The sequence below is a fragment of the Thermobia domestica genome, chromosome 10, assembly GCF_964235325.1.
Source record: "Thermobia domestica chromosome 10, izTheDome1.hap1.1, whole genome shotgun sequence".
Lineage (NCBI taxonomy): Eukaryota > Metazoa > Arthropoda > Insecta > Zygentoma > Lepismatidae > Thermobia > Thermobia domestica.
The window spans coordinates 43,967,117-43,989,295 of record NC_137463.1 but is presented as its reverse complement, the minus strand read 5'-3'; the positions used below and the strand labels follow the sequence as shown (position 1 = coordinate 43,989,295).

Below are 22,179 nucleotides of genomic sequence, written 5' to 3'. Positions count from 1 at the left end.
ATCATAAGATTCCAATGTTATAACAACTTCATCCCCCCCCATTCAAAGGTATTGGTTATCCGAGTGGTGTACAGTGTGTATCATATGTATACAACATAGAGCTAACCTATGCACATTTGCCTTTTTTTCACTATGAGGTACACTTGCAAACAAAATGAAAAAATATATGTTGTTAGGGACTCTTTCAAGACAAAAGTGGCAAAAAAATTGTGGGTGTCCCAGTTAGTCTTCCACTAATTTTTTTTTGAAAATTTTATTTTTTTACTTCAATTTTCAACTCCAAAAAAATATTTTCCGACTTTTCTCTTATTGAGAACACCTAACATCTTTTTTTCATGCAAATCGGTTCAGCCGTTCAGGAGAAAAAAAAATTCAATTTTCCTTCCCTCCTCCTAGCACCCCTCCAAAAGCGCTTGGGGGGCTGGAACTTTTGAAAACTGAGTTTCTCATAAATATTAATCGATACTGTAAACTTGGTGCAGGTATGCTTGGGGGCAGTTTTCACATGCTTAATCCGCTAGGCCCTTTGTCCAACGCTCTAGTAGCAGTTTCCGTTTTCATGTTACACTAGTGTCACCTTATGGCAAGTCTATAAAATATTCGAATCATATGCATTGCTCTCCAAACATCTATTCATCTTCTGGATTCTTTTATACTCAGGAACAAAGATAAACAACGTAATAAATAATTCTAAATATTTTATTTACATGTGTTGTGTAGTAAATAATTCTAAATATTTTATTTACATGTGTTGGAAAGATTTACAGCCTGAAAGTTACAGCTCCTGAAGGTGGAACCTCATCGAAGTTGTATACTTGGCCGTTGAGTCTAACTTCCACACTGTCTGATTGTCCTTGGTCGGCATTAAACACGACAATACCAATGGAGTCGTCAGGATTTTGGAAGGCAACTGAATGCAAGTTGTTGTTATTTCCAAAAGCTTCTGGACTTCCGATTCGGACAGCGCCTGAAGAAGCAGCTTTGTTCATATGGCCAATGACGTAGTACTCAATATTCTTCTCAATTTTGCTGTCATCGGAGTACAAGGTGACGACACCACGGCAGTTCTTGCAACCACCTCCTTCGTAGGTTGGACCCAGGTTTTCATCCAAGACAATGTTCCATAAGATACCGTTCACAGCTCCAATCTGTACTTGACGTAAGAAATAGGATCCAAGCATGTACTTGAAGACATTTGGCCAGTTTTCGTCGCTGGAGAAACCACTGTATTCAGTTACATAATAATTTACACTGGAATGAAAAAGTTACATATGCAAATTATTATTTTTATAATTTATTGAATATTACAAAATAAATAAAGGAATAAAATGTAATCAATTGAATTGCGTATTTACTCTTGATTCATCGTTAGTGGTATTTCGAACTCGCTCAATATGGTAAGCAGTGTAAAATGAGTTACATTATATAAGTAGAAGGAGATAATAATGTATTCTAGCCCAATTTTTATTATTTCTTATTAGAGACGCAATTCTTAAACACAAAAATCAGGAAAAACAAGGAGGTATATTCAAACTATAGACAGTTAAATAGGTTAAAATCTAACTCGAATAACATAGAAATATATCTGCGCATTGTTTGTAAGAACTCATCTTTTGAAGAAAGAAATACATTTTTCCATATATGCGCATCAAGATAAATAAATTATTAACAATATGGTACTTTACCATTTGACAAAACAGTTCAAAAATTTATAGTAACCCTATTATACACAGAATAGATTGGCAAGTTTCGAAAATGATATATAAATTGTTAAATATATTTTAATGTAATGTATTTTGGTTGTTTATTACAAAAAAATATTAATTGTAACTTCACCTGTTAAAATATAAATTTTTGTTTTCAAATTGTCCATTGATTAATTGTCTTTGATCGTATAACACATCGTTTTAAAAACTATCAAGTGATATTTTTAATTAAAGGAATGTAATCGGAATATATTTAAAGGACGCAAGAATATGTGGATCACATTCACTTCGTACCTTTTTACTCTTAGACATTTATCCAAACGTTTTCAATTTGTTCAAATCTTTTTTTATGGAATTATTTGTATAACATTTCGTGCAGTTACATTCTATTTATGTATGGTGTATATGTATGTACTTTGACGTTGACGATCTCTAAGCTAGTTTCTGGTAAATTTCTTGTACTGACAGAGATTGATCTTCAAATAATATTTATATGTAGTTATCTTAATTAAGTTCTGAACTGTAAGTAAAAAAAAAACTTATTAATCTATATATTGAAATATAATCTACGAGGGCCGTTTCTTTTCAACCTTCATTAAGTCATCAGAAGAGGACCATATAAGATGACGAAACGCAAATTAGTTAAATCTGTTCATTGGACATCACACATCTTCAGTACCAAATGATAGACTCTGGTGTTCAACCATTAGGGAGTAGTGAGCGTAAAACGGTATTAAGTGCAATCGAAGCGCTCGCCAAGTATGAACTCACAGATGTAATTCGATTTCTCTAGGCATTGCTAATTGCTCTGAAATTCCAAGATCAGGCATTTCAGAAACCATATCTTAGACCTTTCAAGAACCACATGATTCATGCTTAAAGGAGATTTTCTTTTTAAAAAAGTGGCGTTTGCAGATGAAATGTCTTTTTTCAATTCTATGAATCCAATATATATATATATACGAGATACGTTTTTAAGTACCGTTTTGAAATTCGGCCTCTGCAGCGCGGTAGTCGGCATCCTGTGCATGCGTGGTGCGTACCTACATTTGTTGGCAAGCCACAGACGCAATTACGGAAACATTCGACAGTGTTTACCTTTGTATGTGATTAGTTAGAATGCCTCTGTCGATTGAGAATCTCGCGGACTGTAACACACTATAATTCGTTTTTTTAGTGCCAAGAGGCGTGAAAGTGGCTGGAATTCATCGCCAGATTAGTGAAGTGTATGGAGAAAACATTATGAGCGATTGAATGGCAGTAAATGGTATTAGAGCAATTAAACATGACCGCACGGATGTTCATGATGAGGAACGAATTGGGAGACCTTCTGTCATCACTGAAGATTTGGTGCAGAAAGTTGACGAAAAAGTGAAGAGAACTTATACGTTCTCTTGTACTGGGCATGGTAGCACTAGATTCGGGAAGATACATTTTTAGTCATTAGTACATCTATATCTAAGGTTTAACGTTTTTAAGTACTCACACCGACAGCCGAACTCGGATCCCGTAACCAAGAGAAAGTACCCCTACCATTTAACGAAATAGACCGTGTCCTATTGTGATCACGAAGAAATAGAAGATTCATGTAACCATTCTCGTATTTTTTATGAAGCGTTAATTTTGTTAATGTTTCTTATGGGCTTCAAATATCTCTCGTGGCTATATGGTTAGAGTATGCACCTTTGTCAGTTGAGATCAGGGTGTTATTTCCGATGAAAACTCATGTGGTTTGGATCCCATTTTAATCTGTATGTCCACGTTTCATATAACCTCGGTTTGGAAACTTCAAATCAACCAAATACCAATTGCAATTATATGTCAATGTGCTTTAACAACTTTGTTGTACTTTACAATCTTAAGACAAATAATGTGTAATATAAAAACATACATACTTGGGGAATGCATCAACAACAATTTGTGAGTCATCTGGATCCCATGTTGAGTAACCATGAATTGCAAATCCGTCGATGTACTGACTGGCAATACTGTCATTCAATACTTTGATTGGATAGTTTGGATTATCCCAGTTCCAGTCCCAAATGGCTATCTTAGTGTCAAGGCCAGCTTCTTGAAGTTTCGGACCAAGAGATCTCGCCAGTAGGATAGCTGCATCCTCGTCTAGAATCATGGAAGCGTATGGAACTTCTAGCAATGGCTCGTTCTGTAATGTAACTACATCAATGTGAACTCCTTCATCCAAGAAACCTTGGATAAATTTCACAAAATAATTAGCATAAACATCGGTCATATTAGTGAGAAATCTGCCCCGCTCAATATTATTGTTATCCTTCATCCAGGCTGGAGCTGACCATGGCGTTGCCAAGATCCTTAAATCTGGATTGACTTCCTTGGCTGCCAATATGGTTGGGATAACGAATTCCAGTTCTGGCTCAATTGTAAAGTTCTTAAGTTCTGGATCGTATGTGTCATCATATGTGTAAGCTTTGCCTCTGGCCATGAAATCTGAAGCAGCCATAGGAAGACGTATGTAACTGACACCAATTCCAGAAGTTGTGTTGAAGAGCATTTGGAGAAGTTCTTCTCTACGCTCACTGTAATGGATGAGGTAAGCTGCAGAATTGGAAAGGGCTGCTCCCCAGCCATATACTGTTTGGTGTTGCTCTGTAGGATCCACTTCCAAAGTTCCAGCTCTTGGGGCTAGTCCTTTAGCCTCACCCGCAGGAGACAAACATCCCTGGGCTAATCCTGCTTCCGTGTCTGTATATTGGTCACTGGGATTTGTTACCCAGTATTCCAATTGCCTGCAAAGGTAAGTTTAATTGTTATTAGCAGTTCATCACAAGATTATAAATATTATCGTATAAATGTAACTTCAAGATTTACATCTTTTCTACACATTCTGTTAATTTAAAATTAATTTTTGAGTCGTTAAAATACGCTTATACACATGTGAAAACATTAGACTGAGCACTAAATGTGATAATTTACACTTGATTAAGTTTATTTTCCCAATCATTAAAAAATGTGTGTATAAATTCATAATTTGAATGATTACAGTAAGTGTCTGAACTATTTTTTTTTTTAAAAAAACCTTATTAAATAAAACTCTCTGTGCTTAAAATAGAAATTTGAACCGTGTATACCTATATGGTTTAACTATAACTCGGTAGGTAACAACAAGGAAGGTTTTCTAATAGATTATACCCTAAACCATAACCTGCATATTTAGACATGCTCATAATTAGTTCAAAGGTGCTAGAGAAATTCCCATGATAGTTGAATATTTTCCTTATTGTTATTTGAAGCAAATGTTAGTCACTATTTAACTCTGTCCAACGAATTATCAACATACCATTGAATTTTACATTTTATGACAACTTTTTTTAAAGATTACATATTGCTGTTACAAGACAATTTATAATATTATTTATTTGTTTTCGATAGTTTGCATTAAGAAAAATAAAAGTGACAATACCTTCTAGATATTGTATATTGTAAATAGTTTTATTTAATAAATTTATAAACACATTGAATGTTTTGTTAATAATTCTGTGTATATTTGAATTAGTTCATGCAAAATGGGCTGCAGTCACCTATATAGCGAAATTGAGTGAACAACGAATTTTGTTCCTATTGGGTACACCTATCTTTCTATGCATAAAAGGCTTCAGTGTCATTAGTCTAACATTTTATACAAAGATGTAAAATTTGATAGCAGAATGATCTCATTTTGTATGCAGAATGAGCTTATTCTGCAATGTTTTTTTTTTCTTTTAGTTTCCTCAAAACTAAATTTGTTTGACTGAAGTCCTTTTTGAATTATCTGATTCATTTAAGGTATTAAGTAGTTCGTAGTTCTCTAATTAATATTAATATATAATTGTTCAACTAACTAACTCTATGGCCTATGGAACCCGGAGGTTCAATGCCGCGTTCACAAAAGTTCTCCACTGACTTCTATCCTTAGCTAACTGCATCCAGTTTCTACTTTGTATTCCAATCTCTGCGAGATCCATCCTAATATTGTCCTCCCATCTGCGCCTAGGTCTTCCTAATGGTCGTTTTCCGATTGGTCTTCCAGTTAAGACTTTGAAAGCGTTTCTACTTTCTTTCATTCTAGTTACATGACCCGCCCACCTAAGCCTCCTAGACTTGACGACCCTAACAATGTTGGGTAAACCATATAAATTATGTAGTTCCTCGTTATGAAGTTTCCGCCATTCCCCATTCCCGCTCCTCTTAGGTCCGAATATTCGCCTCAGGATCTTGTTCTCAAATACTTTCAGTCTATGTTCTTCCCTCAGAGTAAGTGACCATGTTTCGCAGCCATACAGAACAACAGGCATGATTATCGTTTTGTATATTTTAAGCTTCAAATTCCTCGACAGAATTCGCGACGACAAGAGATTTTGAACCGAATAGTAACACGAATTCCCTGCTTTTAGTCGACATTTAATTGTTCAACATAAGTTAATTTTTATATGTTAATATTGACCAACTTCAAACTTGAACAAATTACGTTATGAATATCAGTCATTGGAAATATTTATCATGTACGTATTGTATATAGCATTTCATTACATTCTTATTTCTTTTAAGTTTTTTTTTAAATTCTTAAATTGTAATTGATAATTTAATGGTTGTTACTTACACTAAGTTAGTAAGAGTTAACTATTACTGTCAGTTAGAATAACTATCTTCAGAAAGAATAATATTAATGTTTGCAAGAAATTCCTAATTTTGCATAAAAATATTACATTTTATTTTTAAATCTCTGGAGTAAGCATCCCTATTTTCTATACCATTTCCCTTTTTATACTTTTGCAGGTGTGAGCTTGGTAACTTTATACAAATAGTTAAACTTCTATTTTTTCTTTACAAAATAAGCTCACGTCAGTCGTTTTCTTGCAAATACAATAAATCTACTCATAGCTAAATTTCTTCTGTTGTAACAACAAAATTACTATCTACAGCAACAGATATTAAGCAATGTCAACAAAACGCGATATAACCATTCAGATATCAGTTACGTCTTTCACATATAACAAGATTTTTATATATTTTTAGTGAGAAGTTAAAACCATTACATTATTTAATTTGTAATTAGATCAATGTATTCATACTCCAGTATCTAACAGTTCCAATATCTAGGATTAACATTAACAGACTAAAGCCATATCCAGAAAAAACTATATGTCGACTGAAAGCAGAGTATTCGTGTTATTATTCAATTCAAAATCTTTTGTCTTTGCTTATCCTGTCGAAGAATTTGAAGCTAAAAATATAAAATGATAATTATGCCTGCTGTACTGCACGAGTTTGAAACATACTCGCTTACTTTAAGGGAAAAACGTAAACCGAAAGTATTTGAGAATAAAATTCTAATGCGAGTTCACTGACCCAAAACGGACGGAAGTGGAGAATGGCGCAGGAACTGCATAATTTAAACGGTTCACTTAAGAATATTATGGTCATTAAGATTAGGAAGCTCAGGTAAGCTGGTTGTATAGCCAGAATGGAAGATGTAGAAATCCTTTCAAGTTGTAACTGGAAAAAAGGCCATGAGGGAGAGTTACGTACAGATGAGAGGACAATATTAAGATGGATCTCGGAGAAAAAGGAGTGCAAACTAGAAAATGGGTCGAGTTGGCTAAGGATGGAAAGCTTTTGTAAATATGGCATTGAACCTCTGGATTGCATAGGACATAGATTTAGTTAGTTATCATCTAGCAGTCTCTGCCATCATTTAGAATTTGATTAAATAAGTAATTTCGTATTGATTTCCTTCTATTTTGGTCAATTCCCAACTTTTAAAATTGTATGTTAATCAACAAACTATTATTATTAGTATTGTGAAAATAATTTCGTTTAACTTTGTCTATCATGTAACGAACACAAATATAAATAGCCATCGTTCTATAATAATGTTCGTTGTATATTGAGGAAGTAATATGTATAATTTGTGAGTATTTGAAAGTAATTATTTAGTTAAAATTTGTACAGTATTTTCTGTTTTTCCTTTGTTCTACAACTGATTAAATTAGTGAGAAAACCGTTTTGTGTGGTATAATTAAGACTACTGTTTTTGAGTGGCCAGCAATCAACAACCTACCGCTAATTTGTATTTTCCAATGAGTGAGCCTCACGTACCTTTGGTCTGTAAATGAAAATGTAGTACCAATGAGGTGAATAGTAACACACACAGAACAGTGTCAAAATTTGTTCATGAACCTCTGAATAAATCTAAAAACTACTTCGACTTCTATATGTATTTTCAAAGGGCAGCCACCAAGAGAGGTCATAACAGAAAGTGCACTATTAAAAGTTTAGAAGGCACTAAAAGAAAGTTGAAACAAGTAATTTCTACTGGATAAGTATACTTCAATCATGGCTTGTCTGAGGAGATATTGGAGCTTAGAACCATTCAGGTTAAATGGGAGAGGATATAATTTTTGAAGAATGCTTTATGGCCCATGAGGGAAGCGGGTGCACCTGATTTTTGGACTAATTGCAAATGAAATGAAATTATATATTTACTTAAACGTCCCAGTACTGTATACCAAAGGCGATGGGCGATTAATAAAAGTAAATGATAATGGAATAACTTATGGAATGAGATTTAAGATGTTACGGGAGAATCAGAAAAAAAAAAACTCAGATACAATGTTGTCCATCACAAAATCACTTAGCCTACAAACGAACCGGAAACCTCTGACACCAAAATGAGTGTTCTACCATTAAACCACCGTGACTACTGAATCCATTTCAATGCTGAATTTAATATTTGCATACTTTGTAATAGTATAACATCTGATTTCTCAAGTATTATATGTAATGTTGGCCGCATGCAATTTGAATGAAATATAGACTACAGTGATTTCTTGTACAAAACTTACCCTTCAGGACAGGCACAGAAGGCAATGTGCACAAACGCTAGTAAGATTACTGCCTTCATTCTAGGAGCAGTTGTCCCATACAAAAACAGTATTCTCCATCTGGATTTTGTCTGTTTATAAAGGTTTTATCACCTGAACTATTGTTATACAATCAACCAATCAGAACACCATTTGCCCCCACAAGGAATCTACAAGGGTAATCATGTTATTACCTCTTTATCTTATTATCACCTTTTTTCTACACGTTTACTAATTATGGTTCCGTAGTAACAGTTGCTCCTGATGACCCTTTATGATTTTAATATAATGCTACAAAAGGTTATGGAAGATTATGGTCCTTATTAAGTAACAATACACAGTGATAATATCAGTCTACTTTAGATTGTGATACTTTCCATTCTCTGTATGAGAAAAGAATTTTAGATAAATTTTCAATTTTAGATATTACTCTCTGTTCTGTCTGTTGTCAGCACTATTGTTTCTTTTCTTATTATTTTTACATTTTTTTCTTGACCTATTTCTTTAATGAATTATCATTTCTTTGATACATGTCAGCTTCATGTGATAACTCATTTCCCACTCTTAACTCTCTGAAACACAGTAATACACGAAAATCTCATAGTATAATGTTCCAAACTATTCTATTAACTTAATTTACTAGACTCTATGCTCCACAGGTACGGTCTGTGGCCCTACGTAGCGTAGTCGCTAACATTCTCGCGTTTGGTCCGAGCGGTTCCGGATTTGATTCCCGGTGAGGACATTCGGTCGAAACGGCGTAAAAGCTTTTCAGGACAGCAAAACTGAGTGAGATTTTCCTGAGTTTTCCTTATTCACACCAGACAAATGCCGAGATATTACCAAACATGCAGGTCCCAGGCCGCTTCCTTCCTTACCCAATCCTATCTTCCTTCCCTTTCATCGGATAGTGTGATCACCGAGGGACGTTATTCCTCATAAGTGAGGGCTAACGTGGCCTTAGATGCCGATAGCCCAGAAATCTAATTCCTAATCCTAGTTCTAATCGTGCGTTTCTCGAAAAAAAATTAAATGTAAACCAACAACAAAAGATTAGCATATCTTTAAGGGTTAAAGTGTAAAAGATGCACCTCATTGCTTCCATTGATGTTCATAGTTCCATCTCGATATGTTCTTCATATTGAGTTCGTGCTTACAAGTGACATATTTGTATTCTGTAACTGGAAGTGAATCAGATTTGAGAAAATTCCACCATAAGTTCTCTAAATTGGAATGAGTAGTTGCCACGAGTGACGCGTAAATAAGTATTTGTACGATAGTTAGATTGAATTGCCAACTATCGAAAGAAAACACGCTAAATCATGAAATGTCTTTAATGAAATGAAATGTCTACTTCTTTTCCTAAATATCTCACGTGGAGTTATAAATGAGTTAAGACACTAAAACCAGTATTTAATTATCATTTTTCTTTCATACTGTACTAAACTTTAGAATCACATTTGCTAATTAAAATTATATTTTGTAGTAATATTTATCTGTTTTAAAATGCTTTATATGAATTTTAAAAATAAAAAATATAATTAATAAAATTATGTTCTATAAAAATATTAATAAATGGTAGCGGAAATAGGGGTATGGTTGCTCAATGGTAGAGCGCTTACCTCTGGTGCGTTAGGTCCCTAGTTCGATTCTCGACCAAGTAAGCTTGTGGTGGACAACATAGTGTTCCTAGGTTTTCTCGGGGTACTTATTTTTCCTTCCACTTTGTCATTCTGTTAATTCTTCCATCTTTATTCACTTGACTAAAATCATCCATCTCCCTTAGTCCAACTGGCATAATCATGGGATGTTAACCTAAAAGATTTATTTCATGTCATTTCATGGTAATGTAAATATTTTGAAACGTTTTGAATAACAACATGCGTTTAGTTGAATATTTTAAATTATTACATACATACTTACACACCTTCATATTTTTCTATTTTGGCTTACAAACGAAAACAGAAATCTTGTCTATGTATTATATAACAATCACGCTGGTATCACGAAAGTTCTACAAAGAAATGCAACTTGAGAAAATTATCAGTTCTGACTACTACTATTCATAATATTACTATTAATTGTATTAATAATAATAATAAGTAGTAGTAGTAGTATAAGAAAAAGATACACCAAATAAAACTTTGACAGCTCAAAATATTAAACTATATATTTGAAGATCTGAGTAGGTAAACTGTAATTTTTCTCTTCATTAACGTAGTGTTGGGTTTCAATTCCGAGGCCAGCCATTTTGACTTGTATCTTTTAGGTTTCTGCTAAGTTTCACAAGAAATAATGATATAACAGTATCTTTAATATATAGAACTTTACCGACTCCTTTCCCAAATGTATTTTGTATTACTATTCTTAAAGGCATTCTTTATTTATTGTTTAATATTCTTGTCTATCGCGGGAACTGTATGACATGAACCTTATAATTTGATGTGCAATCCAAATCAGAATCATAAACAACTTCATGATAAAAGCGATGGCACTAACCATAAACAACTAGAAATTCCTCGCTTTTGGTATTAAATGAATTCATTTGGTTGTGTTTAAAATTTAATTTGTAAGTAAATAATAATAGTAATTATCGAGTAATAACAAAAAATAATCAAAGTAATTCATACCCAAATTCTTGATTTTTAATTTAGTTGTAACTGGTTTCTGGAACCAGTAACTTCTTTTCTTTTATATAATGTTTCCGATATTTAGGATAAGATAATAAATGGTAGGTAATTGCAGGTCAGAATATAGATACTCTTTCCTTCTTATCGTATTCGGTGATATTTTAATTTGAATAATATCTCAGAATGTTAAACTTCTTGAATAACTTAATATTTTCTGTCAAACTAAAAAACTAATAATAATGTTTCATTCTTAAAAGAATGCAAATCCTTCCAAGTGGGGATGAACAAATTTCTTTTGTGGTACGTTTGCATTTTACTGCTTCTGCTACCTCCCTCTATGTTTTACTCCACTGTTTTACTATTAAGACTGTATGTATAGTCTCCCAAAAGGTTTCAATATGATCTAAATACTGTTCAAAATGCAGTTTAAGCAACTCGAAATTTTCGATATTGGGTCAAAAGTATTCAATTTGTAGCTGTAACGTTCAGTTCGTTACTTATTCATAACTTGATCTGGAAGCTTCCTTCTTCACAACAGCACGTAGAGACTTTCTTGTGCAACTTCTGATGGCCTATGATCTGAAGCAAAAATCCCAGACGGGATAAAGGAAAAATTGAATTTATGATGTTGCTGATTGTGATCTACCTATTATAATGATTTTAAATGTCGTTAATTGTAAAATGAGTTTCAATGTCGAAGATGTTTCAAAAGTTTTCAGTTTTATGTCAGAAGTTTATGTTGGATACACTAAAGGAGATGATGATGAGAATGAATGAAATGGTGGAATGAAGAAAGTGGGAGGTAACGAGAGAACTCCGAGAAAGTCCATGAATATGGTGTTTATCCACCACAAAGTTCACTTGGCCCGAGGTAGGATCGACCAGGGCCGTATTACCTTAAAAAATCTTCCTGATTCTTATTTTTTTCAACTATTCAGGACTACCAGATATGACAGATACGATCACAGAGATACTGAGGAGAATTAAAATTCCGAGTGGCTTCCTTTAGTGCATGTACTAGACACTAGAATGGCGGGGAGAGCTCTGCTCAGTTACTGAGGTCCCTAAATATCAAAAAGTTTACAGCATTAAGTATATTGATTCGTAAATCTTTAATAATGATAGGTAATTTTCTAAATATGTATATCAACCAACATGTAAGTTAAAAGATTTTCGTATTCGATATACGAAACATTTCTTATATAACAAATTGCAGTATTTTATGTTCAATAGTTCAAAAGAAACGTGTAGTAGTAAAATTTTCTCTAAAGGTTCAAAAGAAACATGAAATAATAATAAAATTTACTCATTTTCTCCATTCCTAGGGATGAAAATTTCTAAATTTGTGCAACTGAATGAATGTCCTTATTTTGCGTATTGAAAAGCAACTGTATATTAAATTACGTGCCTTCTGTTGAAAGGTTCAAACGAAGTGAGTATCAATAGTAAAATCTCAATTTCTTCACCATTCGACACGGAACTGCCAAAGTTCGTAAATGTGAATATGTTTGGATTTTGTGTATCAAAGATCTTCTGAAGTTGCATGTCTTTATATCCAAACGATCTGCCCGATTGAACTAAAATTCACTTTCTCACGAAGTATCGACATACGAATTTTCATATCTTTATTTTCAAGAGTTTAAAATAAACAATACTATTTCATCCTCATGTCATGCCTTTGGAGTAAAATTCCGAAAATTCGTACAAGTAAAGAATTGTCCATTTTGAGTGTATTAAAAAGATAAAGCTAAGCATCCTGACTATGCATCCAGCTAGAAGTATGTAGTCAATCCCAATCCAAAAGAAACTGACTTTCAAATGGTGAAAAATAGTGATTTACTCGCAAATCGGTTGAAAAGTTTCTAAGATTACCAAGAACAAACCTTTTTTATTGTAAAGTAACAGGAGTGCTGTTCTCCGCACAGGAAGAATAAAGTTCATGATAAATATTTCAAAGACAATGAATTTTATTTCTGGTTTCAGAATAGTGGTTGATGCAAGATCGATTTTGACTGCAATTCCGTGAATCCTCTCAAAATCAACTTTTCACTTCGACCGAGTCAAATTGCCTTCTCACGATTGTAAACAATGGCCTTACCCTAACGAAATTAGATTACAAATCAGAATAGCATCCAATACGTTTCAACATCAATTCTAAAATATCATTTTATGGTTGGAGGAGTCAAATTTATGGCAAGATAAATTTGATTTCCAATCCTGGTTTTGGAGATTCACTTGAAAAATCACATTAAAATTCAGTTTGTTCGCCAAATACTATTTATGATAATGCAAATTGGTTTGGATATTTGGTCTCCACTCTGACAAATTATAGCCTGCAGCATAAGTTGTGATCTGAATTCATATGCACTAGTCCTTGAGAAACTGAGCTTCTTCGCACGAGGCTCGAACCTCAGGCCTTCAAGTCTAGAAATCAACAATTGATACTATATCTATATTTATATCTATATTTATATCTATATCTATCTAGTAATCATGGTGTAGATTTACAGACTCCTATTTTCTCCATACTGTGCTCGAAGGTGCTAGAAAAGTTGGAGCTAGTTAATTAGAACGTATTTACATAAAATACGTAGATATTTCAAGATATATTAACATGCTGCATAACTGAAATAAAAGCACTATTGTATATTCTATGTAAAAAAGCTGTGCTTACCGTCACACCAGTAGAAAATTAAATTGTTACATAAATTATAGTCACACTCCGCGGATAGATAAATTTTAGTTTTCTTAGAACTGTTAAAAGAGTTTGTGATGTAAAATATACATGCACAATTGTCAAAAACGTTGCAAAGAAAATATGAAACAGTTTAATATCGCTTCAAAACAAAATACACATTAGAATTAAGATATAGGCCTATAAATAAATATTGCGGAGTGAGACTCCGCTCGCGTGCCTTGATGTTACAATTGACCACGCGTGCTATGGAGGGTTAACTAATCACTTGACTTCCTCAGACACTATTTTATAGATATTAGTTGTATAGTAATACGTTGGTTTGCTTTGCCCAGTGATTAGTTTTTTTAAATTATAGTATATGATAACGTTAGACAAAGTTTGTATATTGGAGAATTTTACAGTTGCATAAATTAGTTTGACTACTAATGTAATTCAAATTAATGCGAAATTGAAAGACAACAATTAATAATAGTAACTGTACCTATGAGGGCCAGCTCAGTTAAATCCCTAATGATTAAGAAACAGTTACAAGAAAATTCTCTAATTGGCGTAGAATAGATTGGGGAATCTCAATGATTTCCATAATGACAAGTTAGCACAAAATTTAGGCCACAGGTATTCGATAAATTTTTAATTATTCAAACCTGCAATAAAATTTGATCAGAATAACTGTAAAAAATTAAATTATTTAATCACTTCAAGCTGAAATGAACTATGAAACATAGATACTGAATGTTAAAAAATAAATAAAATTAAACTCATTGACTGGAGAATCTAAGGCTTCCTATTTCACGTTATTCCAAAAATATTAGACTATACCTTCAAATAACAATGGTTTGAATTTAATAAGAATTTTACGATTTCTGTAATTCCTTTAGTAGCTACAGATAGAATCAGATAAATCACAAACAATATTTCGTATTTTTCATTTTTTTTTTCAAATTGGAAACTCCAGATATTCAGGTAGAAGTTAAATAGATATAACATCTTTTTTTCTATATTTATCATACAACCCTATGGTACTGAGCAAATTATTTTATCCACAAGACAGTATTTTATTTAACAAACAGGTGAGAAATAGGTAAGGAAATAAATTTGAGATAAACTAGGGAGATAGACAATTGACGAAGGGGAAAATTAGATAATTTCGAATACTAGCAAGTCATGACTTTATTACGTATTTATGTTAATCAAAACTAAAAGGGTAATTCGAAATTTTATTTCGAACAGTGCGCTCATTTGACTTCAACTGCCTGCCTTATATCAGTAATTTTCTACACATATACAGATGTATATATGTCTCACTATCAAAGTATTTGAAGAACTTGGCCAACTGGTTACGTTATCAATACCGCCAAATATGATCTGTTGCAACCAGTTGTCAAGTTTTGCAAGTATGTTGATAATGAGGAAATATATTTCAAGAACTTGGCAGAATTCATATTATAACTTACAATGACTGAAGAATTTGCCTGTATTGATGACATTACTTTCTTGAATGAGTTTGGAACTTGGCTTTCTATCTGACACGGAATGTTGTGAGTTAGGAACCTAAACCATTCCGAGATTCTAATTTTACAATATTTGTTCGGTTTTCGAAGTTAAAAAATAAATATCAAACGCTCTTTCTTCAATAAAATCGTAAACAGTAATATTTTAGAAATTCTATTCCTCTTTATCCCTTTAAAATCAGAATATTTGACAATGTCACAATGATTTTCATAAAAGGCTAATTTCTTCATTTCTTTAAATTGGCGATGTGGAATTTTTTCATTAAAAATGAGAGAAAACGTGTTGCTGGGGAAGGAGAGAAACTTCTACAATGTTCAAATTTTCGGTTTTATTTTCATTAATGTTCATTCTTTCTGTGTGAAGAACCGACATTTCTGTATACATACATATAAAAATCATACACATACTTCCTCTACTACCAGTATAGGTATAGACATTTTGAACTATGTCAAACTCCCTCAATTAATATAAATTAGAGGTTACTTCCATATTACCTCTAATTCCACCTTATTACTACATCACAACTCAATAACAACTATAAACAACTATAAAGTGGCTGATGTACTGAATATATTTCCTTTATGAACACAAGTATAGAAAAATACAAGATTCAGTTTCATCTCTCAATAATGAAAATCTAACGTTCTCCTACAATATCAATAAATAAAGTGAAAGGAATAACATTGTGACCATCTTTGCATTTGCTCGGTGAAAGCTATATGAGATATCAGCTGAAAAACAATGGACAAGTATAAAATAATAGGCAATAAAATCAATGATCAGATTGGAACATTTGATTCTCGAGTTCTTAGCTGTCGAAATTGGATTTGGAGTTTTTAAATTTTTTTTCGATTAATTACTATTTTGACGCAAACAACGAAACTCACTTCCGATCTTGATCAAATTAGACGCGGCAGTAGATCTTCACGTGCTTAGTGTTTTATATTGCAAGATTTCATACATCCACACACACTACAAATACATGTTTTCACGATTTGTAAATGAATAGTGGCAGACGATAAAAGCAAACCACATCTACTGGAAGAAATGAGGAAGACACGGAAAACAACGAAGGACCCCGACAACTCCTCCACAAGTTCTCCCTCCAAAGAATGGCTGTAAAAGAGCGAGACCAAGAAATCATTAGTGCCTTGGACTGATCATAACCTACAATACCTGCGTTCGAGGCCGCTTTGGGCTACGGAGTCTTAACCTACAATACCCACTCCTGAGGGGCTTTGGACGAGAACACCATCCTATCAACTTGAGGCAACACAATATACCGAGTCAGGCCTCTGTACTGATACTGAAAACACTTATTTTAAAGTAATTATAGACTTAGACAAGATTTCAATTGAGACTTTGTATAATTATTATATACGACTTTTTAAATAAAAGATGAAGAGCTAAATCCCGTGCACTTTATTGACTCTACCTACAGAGTATTATATGAAATATTATAGTGTGTATGACGTGTATATTTTGATTCGTAACTTATTGGCCATCAAAGTTCCGGTTTTGACTTATTTGCTTATTGTTGACCAACTTAGATTTGCTAAACGTCAATGAAGGACAAATTTTACCACAATGAAGTTCCTATTCTTTCTTTTTCCTTTACATCAGTGACGGCAACAGAGTCGACCGACGAGAAGTCAGAGTTAGCCGGCCTTGACCTGTGTTATGCTATTTGGGTCGATCATTGTTATTGGACTATTCCCTCTACCGGAATAGTGAAAAGTTAAATAGACCACCAGTAATATCTAAAATGATAAGTAACTCTCAATCTTAAAATAGTTGTTCACCACTGTTGTGTCAAGATATCGTGTCCATTACGATAAATTATGTGAAATAATATAATAAATAATAACAAGTTTTGGAGATGTGATATTTTGGACTGAGATTATGTGAAAACGATAAACATTATTTATTTGAAATCATAGAAATGAATTCTCATTATCATATAAATGTTAAAATTATAATTTAAATTCTGTTTCTTTCAGCGCAACTTACACTTGGTTTATAAGCTCAGACATAAAATAATTTCTATTTTGTGTTGATTATTTTCTTTTATATATTTCATAATGAATGAACATGCTGATTATCTTTCGTTCACATTCCAATGACCATCTTATCTGACGTCAGTCTTCACTTCATTATTTCATCAGCCCACTGTTTATTCGTTGAACTGGGAATTCAATGATCAATGTCCTTGTGGAAAACCGATGACAGGTGGAGGGATAGTAGATGAAGTTAACGTACGATGAGAATGTAAAAAAGAACGGTGTATGATTTTCAATCACGAATTTGAGAATTTACTCTAATCCGAAACGGTAACGCATGTAATTAAGTTTTTTTTTATTAACAACAAGAATGATCTCGATATTTGAAAACGTTCACAATTTGTGTCGAATCACATTATAAGTTTATACGGATTTCGTTGTCAATCTTCAGTTCGAGCCATCTGGCCGCCCATAACTTGAATACCATATTCCTGAAAGAGGACAACAGAACACCGAGAGAGGCATCGATGGAGAATCATCGAGAGATCCAGGCAAGTCTGAGTAGACTTTTATCTTTCCTAAGTTCATCCCTTTTCTCTTTCACATATTTTCCTCCCTCTCATATCACAATCTGTTTCTAATTGAAAAGTATTCAATTTCATTTGTAAAGCAAACCCATTACTCCTCCTCTAAAAATGTTAGTTTACAAACTCGTGCAATGGCTTGTCAGTTCTAAGTCCCAAACTTTTTAATTTCTTTGTGTTACGTCGAGCAACAAGAACTGGCGGGACCCTATTGCAAATGGCGGACTATGCTTTGGGTTAATATACTCACTGGTATATGTTGTTTATTTCGGTTAGTTTAACGTATTGTGGCATTGATCATTGCCAATGACTTTGGAAAAACATCTCAATAAGAATTTTTGGTAGATTACCTAAAATTATGATCATTATCATCCTTCCTCCTTCCTGATGAAAATTATGTCCTTCATAAGAAGAAAGTGCACTTAAATTTTCCCGATTTATTTCGAAGTTTTATTTGACTTTATTTTGTTTATTTATTGTCAAAAGAGTATGGGCAGAACAATTAGAAACATGTATGGGGGAGAGTATGGAAGTTACCAAAATGAGCACAATTGCTAATTCCATTGTTTTCAGTTTTTGTTCTTCTGATCTTCCCGCCTTAATTCAGCTATTTTTGTCCACATCATTGTCCAACAAATTGACCTATAAGTTTGTGTCTTTTTAAGGTAGTTTTCCAAACAAGAAACGAGAAGCTGAAAAGAAATGTCTTATTATTCTCTTTATCTAATATTAGATATCAGTAACAAAATAAATATAAAAAAATGCAGACATGTCCAAGCATGGAAACAGTCTGATTATCTAACAGTCATACAGTTCGTTATCCAATCAATGTAACATTTATATAAGTCTATCCTTATGTTTGTTTATTAAACATAATACTAACATAATATAAATATAATACTAACATTTATATAAGTCTAACACAATATATACTTGTAAAAAGTAATTCATTTTCTGTTTTCAATCATATGTCAATCATGATAGTTTTAATCAAGACAAATATAGGAAGGTTATCTACTTGGCGGGTCAACTTCTTATTGTTAAGAGAACAACAGGTTCAGAGTTTGGTTATCGGAAATAAGAGACTAATAAAAATATAGGTCATGATTAAGAATAAATATTGCTACCAAGACAATATTACTAAGGTAATTTCCGTGAACTATATCATGACTTGGATGATTTCATGTATAATACAAAATCTAGAAATTCTATTGGGCAAATCCTATCAACCAATCGATTAAAAGAAAACGCCAACCCTAATACTTTTGTTCCTTTAAAATAAGGCTAATTTAATTAAATGATTATTTCAGTATTTATTTAGGAGGCACTAGTTTTCATTATAGGTAGTAGCAATTGGAACATACAACATAGGGTGTTTTTTTAATTAAAAAATGAGAATTCTTCTGCTTTTAGCATTTGTGCACATTGTAACATGTGCATGTCCAGAGGGGTAAGTAGATTGTTCAAATACTATTTATAAAATACATAAATGATATTTAACATGTATCTGTACATATTGTAAACAAGAAGTTTTAAAATTTTCATTTAATAAAATCAATTGAAATAGATTAAAATTAATTGTCCTTTGATTTGAATAAATTCTAGCACACATATACTAATATATGAAATTAGAATTTCTCCTTGCTCTGTACTAATAATACTGAAACAAGGAATGTTTTATTTCAAGACACGCGTAGTTGTTTACATTAATGTGAGTTATCTTTTACAGTTTGCACAGAAGGTAATCTCAGTTCATTTCTATATTTAATGCACATTATTATTCTGAGTTGATTGTTATAGTTCATCGACATAACTATGTTATGCTTACTGTTATAGTTTTCTTTTACAAGTATCGTAAGCTCATTCTTATACATTATGAACATTATTATTTTGAGGCGATTGTTATAAATCACAGACAATAATTTTGTGCTTATTGTCATAGTTCACACAATCAAGAGCTCATTGTTATAATTTAGGTATATGATTATTCTGAGTTCATTACTATAATTCACAAATACAATTATTTAATGTTTATTTTTATAGTTCAAACAGTTATTCTAAATTTGTGCTTGTAGATAATTTATATTTCTAATTTCATTCTATATTCTTTCCGTTTAGTACACAAAAATTATTGAGAATCCACAACGCGTATATTATCCACCTTAATACACATAATATGTCACGCAAAAGAATTATTATTGACACTTATTTCATAGCTTTATTAGCCAGAGTAATTATGTTAAATTCTTAACATACTTAGAAGAGTGAATGAGTAAGCAGATCTAATATAATTTGATATTCATTTCGAAGAATTATACCTCTTCTGAAATTCCTGGATGAGGTAGCAATTGCGGGCGCCTATGATTTGAGATTTTAATTTTACTCAAGATATAAAATTGAGGAGATTTTATTCTTATAGTTCACACACATACTTGACAGAAAAGTATTGGCACCTTTTTAAAGTGCTCCTCGTAAAGACGATGGATTAACAATCTTAGGCAGTGAAACGATTCGGTATATTGCCAACTGGGTCAGAGTAGCAAAGGCTTTAATATAGTTATATAAACAAATTATTTAACAGGGCTTTTTCACGTATAAATTTGTTCCCGCCTTCTACGCAGGAACTTGACTTGGATCCCGGTAGAAGTATATGAGCTTGAGTTCCCATGTTAAACTCCAGGCTACTTTGTCATGTAGGATCAGTGCAAAAAAGAAAAAAGAAATGTTAAACTGAAAACCGACCAACAAAACATCTCTATAGTGGGAAATATTCAAATACCGTTTATATGTTATAAAAATAACAGGACACTGTTAAGATATATAAATAATTAAGGAGAATTACATTATGAACTCACATTTCGCATAGAACTAATGTGGATCGATATACCAATACTATGCTATATAAAGATATCTTTGATCATTTCTTAGATCTATAAATGTACTTGAGTGGAAAAGAAATAGAGCCATTACTAGTTGAGGAGGTGCAATTCAAAACAATTGAGGATCTAGCTGATATGGTCTAACCATCATCTACCATAAATAAGGAACAAATTGCTAAATAAACCTCAACTTTTAGTACAAATCTACAGTGCAATATAGAAATTAAAAGCTTTGTTGTACTAGCTGCAAATATAAGCTCTGTCAAAGGATTTTCAGAAGAAAATGGGTAACTTGAACCTTGAGTTCCTCATTTTAAAATTATACTTGGTTAGACCAGTATTGCACACGGGTCCATATTTTCCGAATTGATTAGCACTAGGGATATAGAGAAGGAACGGTGCTCAGGGACTACAAGTTTTAAGGTAATACTACGCTCTGGCTAGTCCTGAAAAAACAGATCCGGAAGTTTAGAACACTTTATGAAATATGAATAAAATCATCTGAGTCAATCCTATTGCTCCCATTCAATCACATGAATTAGATCATAAAGTTAAGAATATTTGGTTATATTAAAATTTATTTAACACTTAATAACTACATTTGATTTCTCTTAATTAAACTTTGTGTTTATATCTCATAAAATTATGCAAATAATTAGTCTGAGTATTGGACAAATTAAAAAGACAAATACTAAAGGAGAACTTCTTAATTATCGTTCTAGTATCTTACAATCTATAATTTAATGCGTTTATATGTTTGTGTCTATGTTCACGCATAACTTCTACATTTGTGCACCGATTTTAATGGTTCTATCTTCGTTCTAAAGAATATATTTTCCTTTTGGTTCCATGTAAGCTTCAAATGATTTAACGATATTCTTTGAAGCTAGACCTCAATGGTTGACAATCTTTATACCATAATTGTATGTATGGTCATCCATAACTTCAGCATAGACACACCAATTTTGATTATTCTTTTTTCATTTGAAAATTGAGACTATTCTTTCATCGTCGTTCCATGTAAACTTCATAAGGAAATGACAATAATCTTCGGAGATAGAATATGACACTTTTCAACAGTTAATAGTGATAATATGGTAACTAGCCAACTTCATTGTACGCATGGTTACGCATAACTTCAGCACAGATGTACTGGTTTTGATTATTCTTTTTGAAGAGCTTTGTTTCACAAAATTCTTTTATCTCTCTCTCTCTCTCTCTCTCTCTCTCTATATATATATATATATATATATATATATATATATATATATATATATATATATATATATATA

The 22,179-nt window shown here is 32.5% G+C and overlaps 2 protein-coding genes across 2 annotated transcripts in view; one reads left to right on the top strand and one right to left on the bottom strand.

Annotated features, from left to right (window-relative positions):
• Positions 1–698: 698 nt before the first annotated feature.
• LOC145661982 (uncharacterized) lies at positions 699–8,665 on the bottom strand. Its single transcript, XM_081727327.1, has 3 exons — positions 8,567–8,665; positions 3,602–4,471; positions 699–1,251 (listed from the first exon to the last, which is right to left on the bottom strand). The coding sequence occupies exons 1-3, from the start codon at positions 8,623–8,625 to the stop codon at positions 762–764; spliced, it is 1,419 nt and encodes a 472-aa protein (XP_081583453.1). The 5' UTR covers positions 8,626–8,665; the 3' UTR covers positions 699–761.
• Positions 8,666–19,319: 10,654 nt separating this feature from the next.
• The window catches only part of LOC145661981 (uncharacterized), a 191,393-nt gene continuing 188,533 nt past the window's right edge, over positions 19,320–22,179 (top strand). Inside the window, exon 1 of the mRNA XM_081727326.1 lies at positions 19,320–19,458. Coding sequence (XP_081583452.1) covers positions 19,400–19,458 — 59 coding nt within the window. The 5' untranslated portion in view covers positions 19,320–19,399. The remainder of the gene's footprint in view (positions 19,459–22,179) is intronic.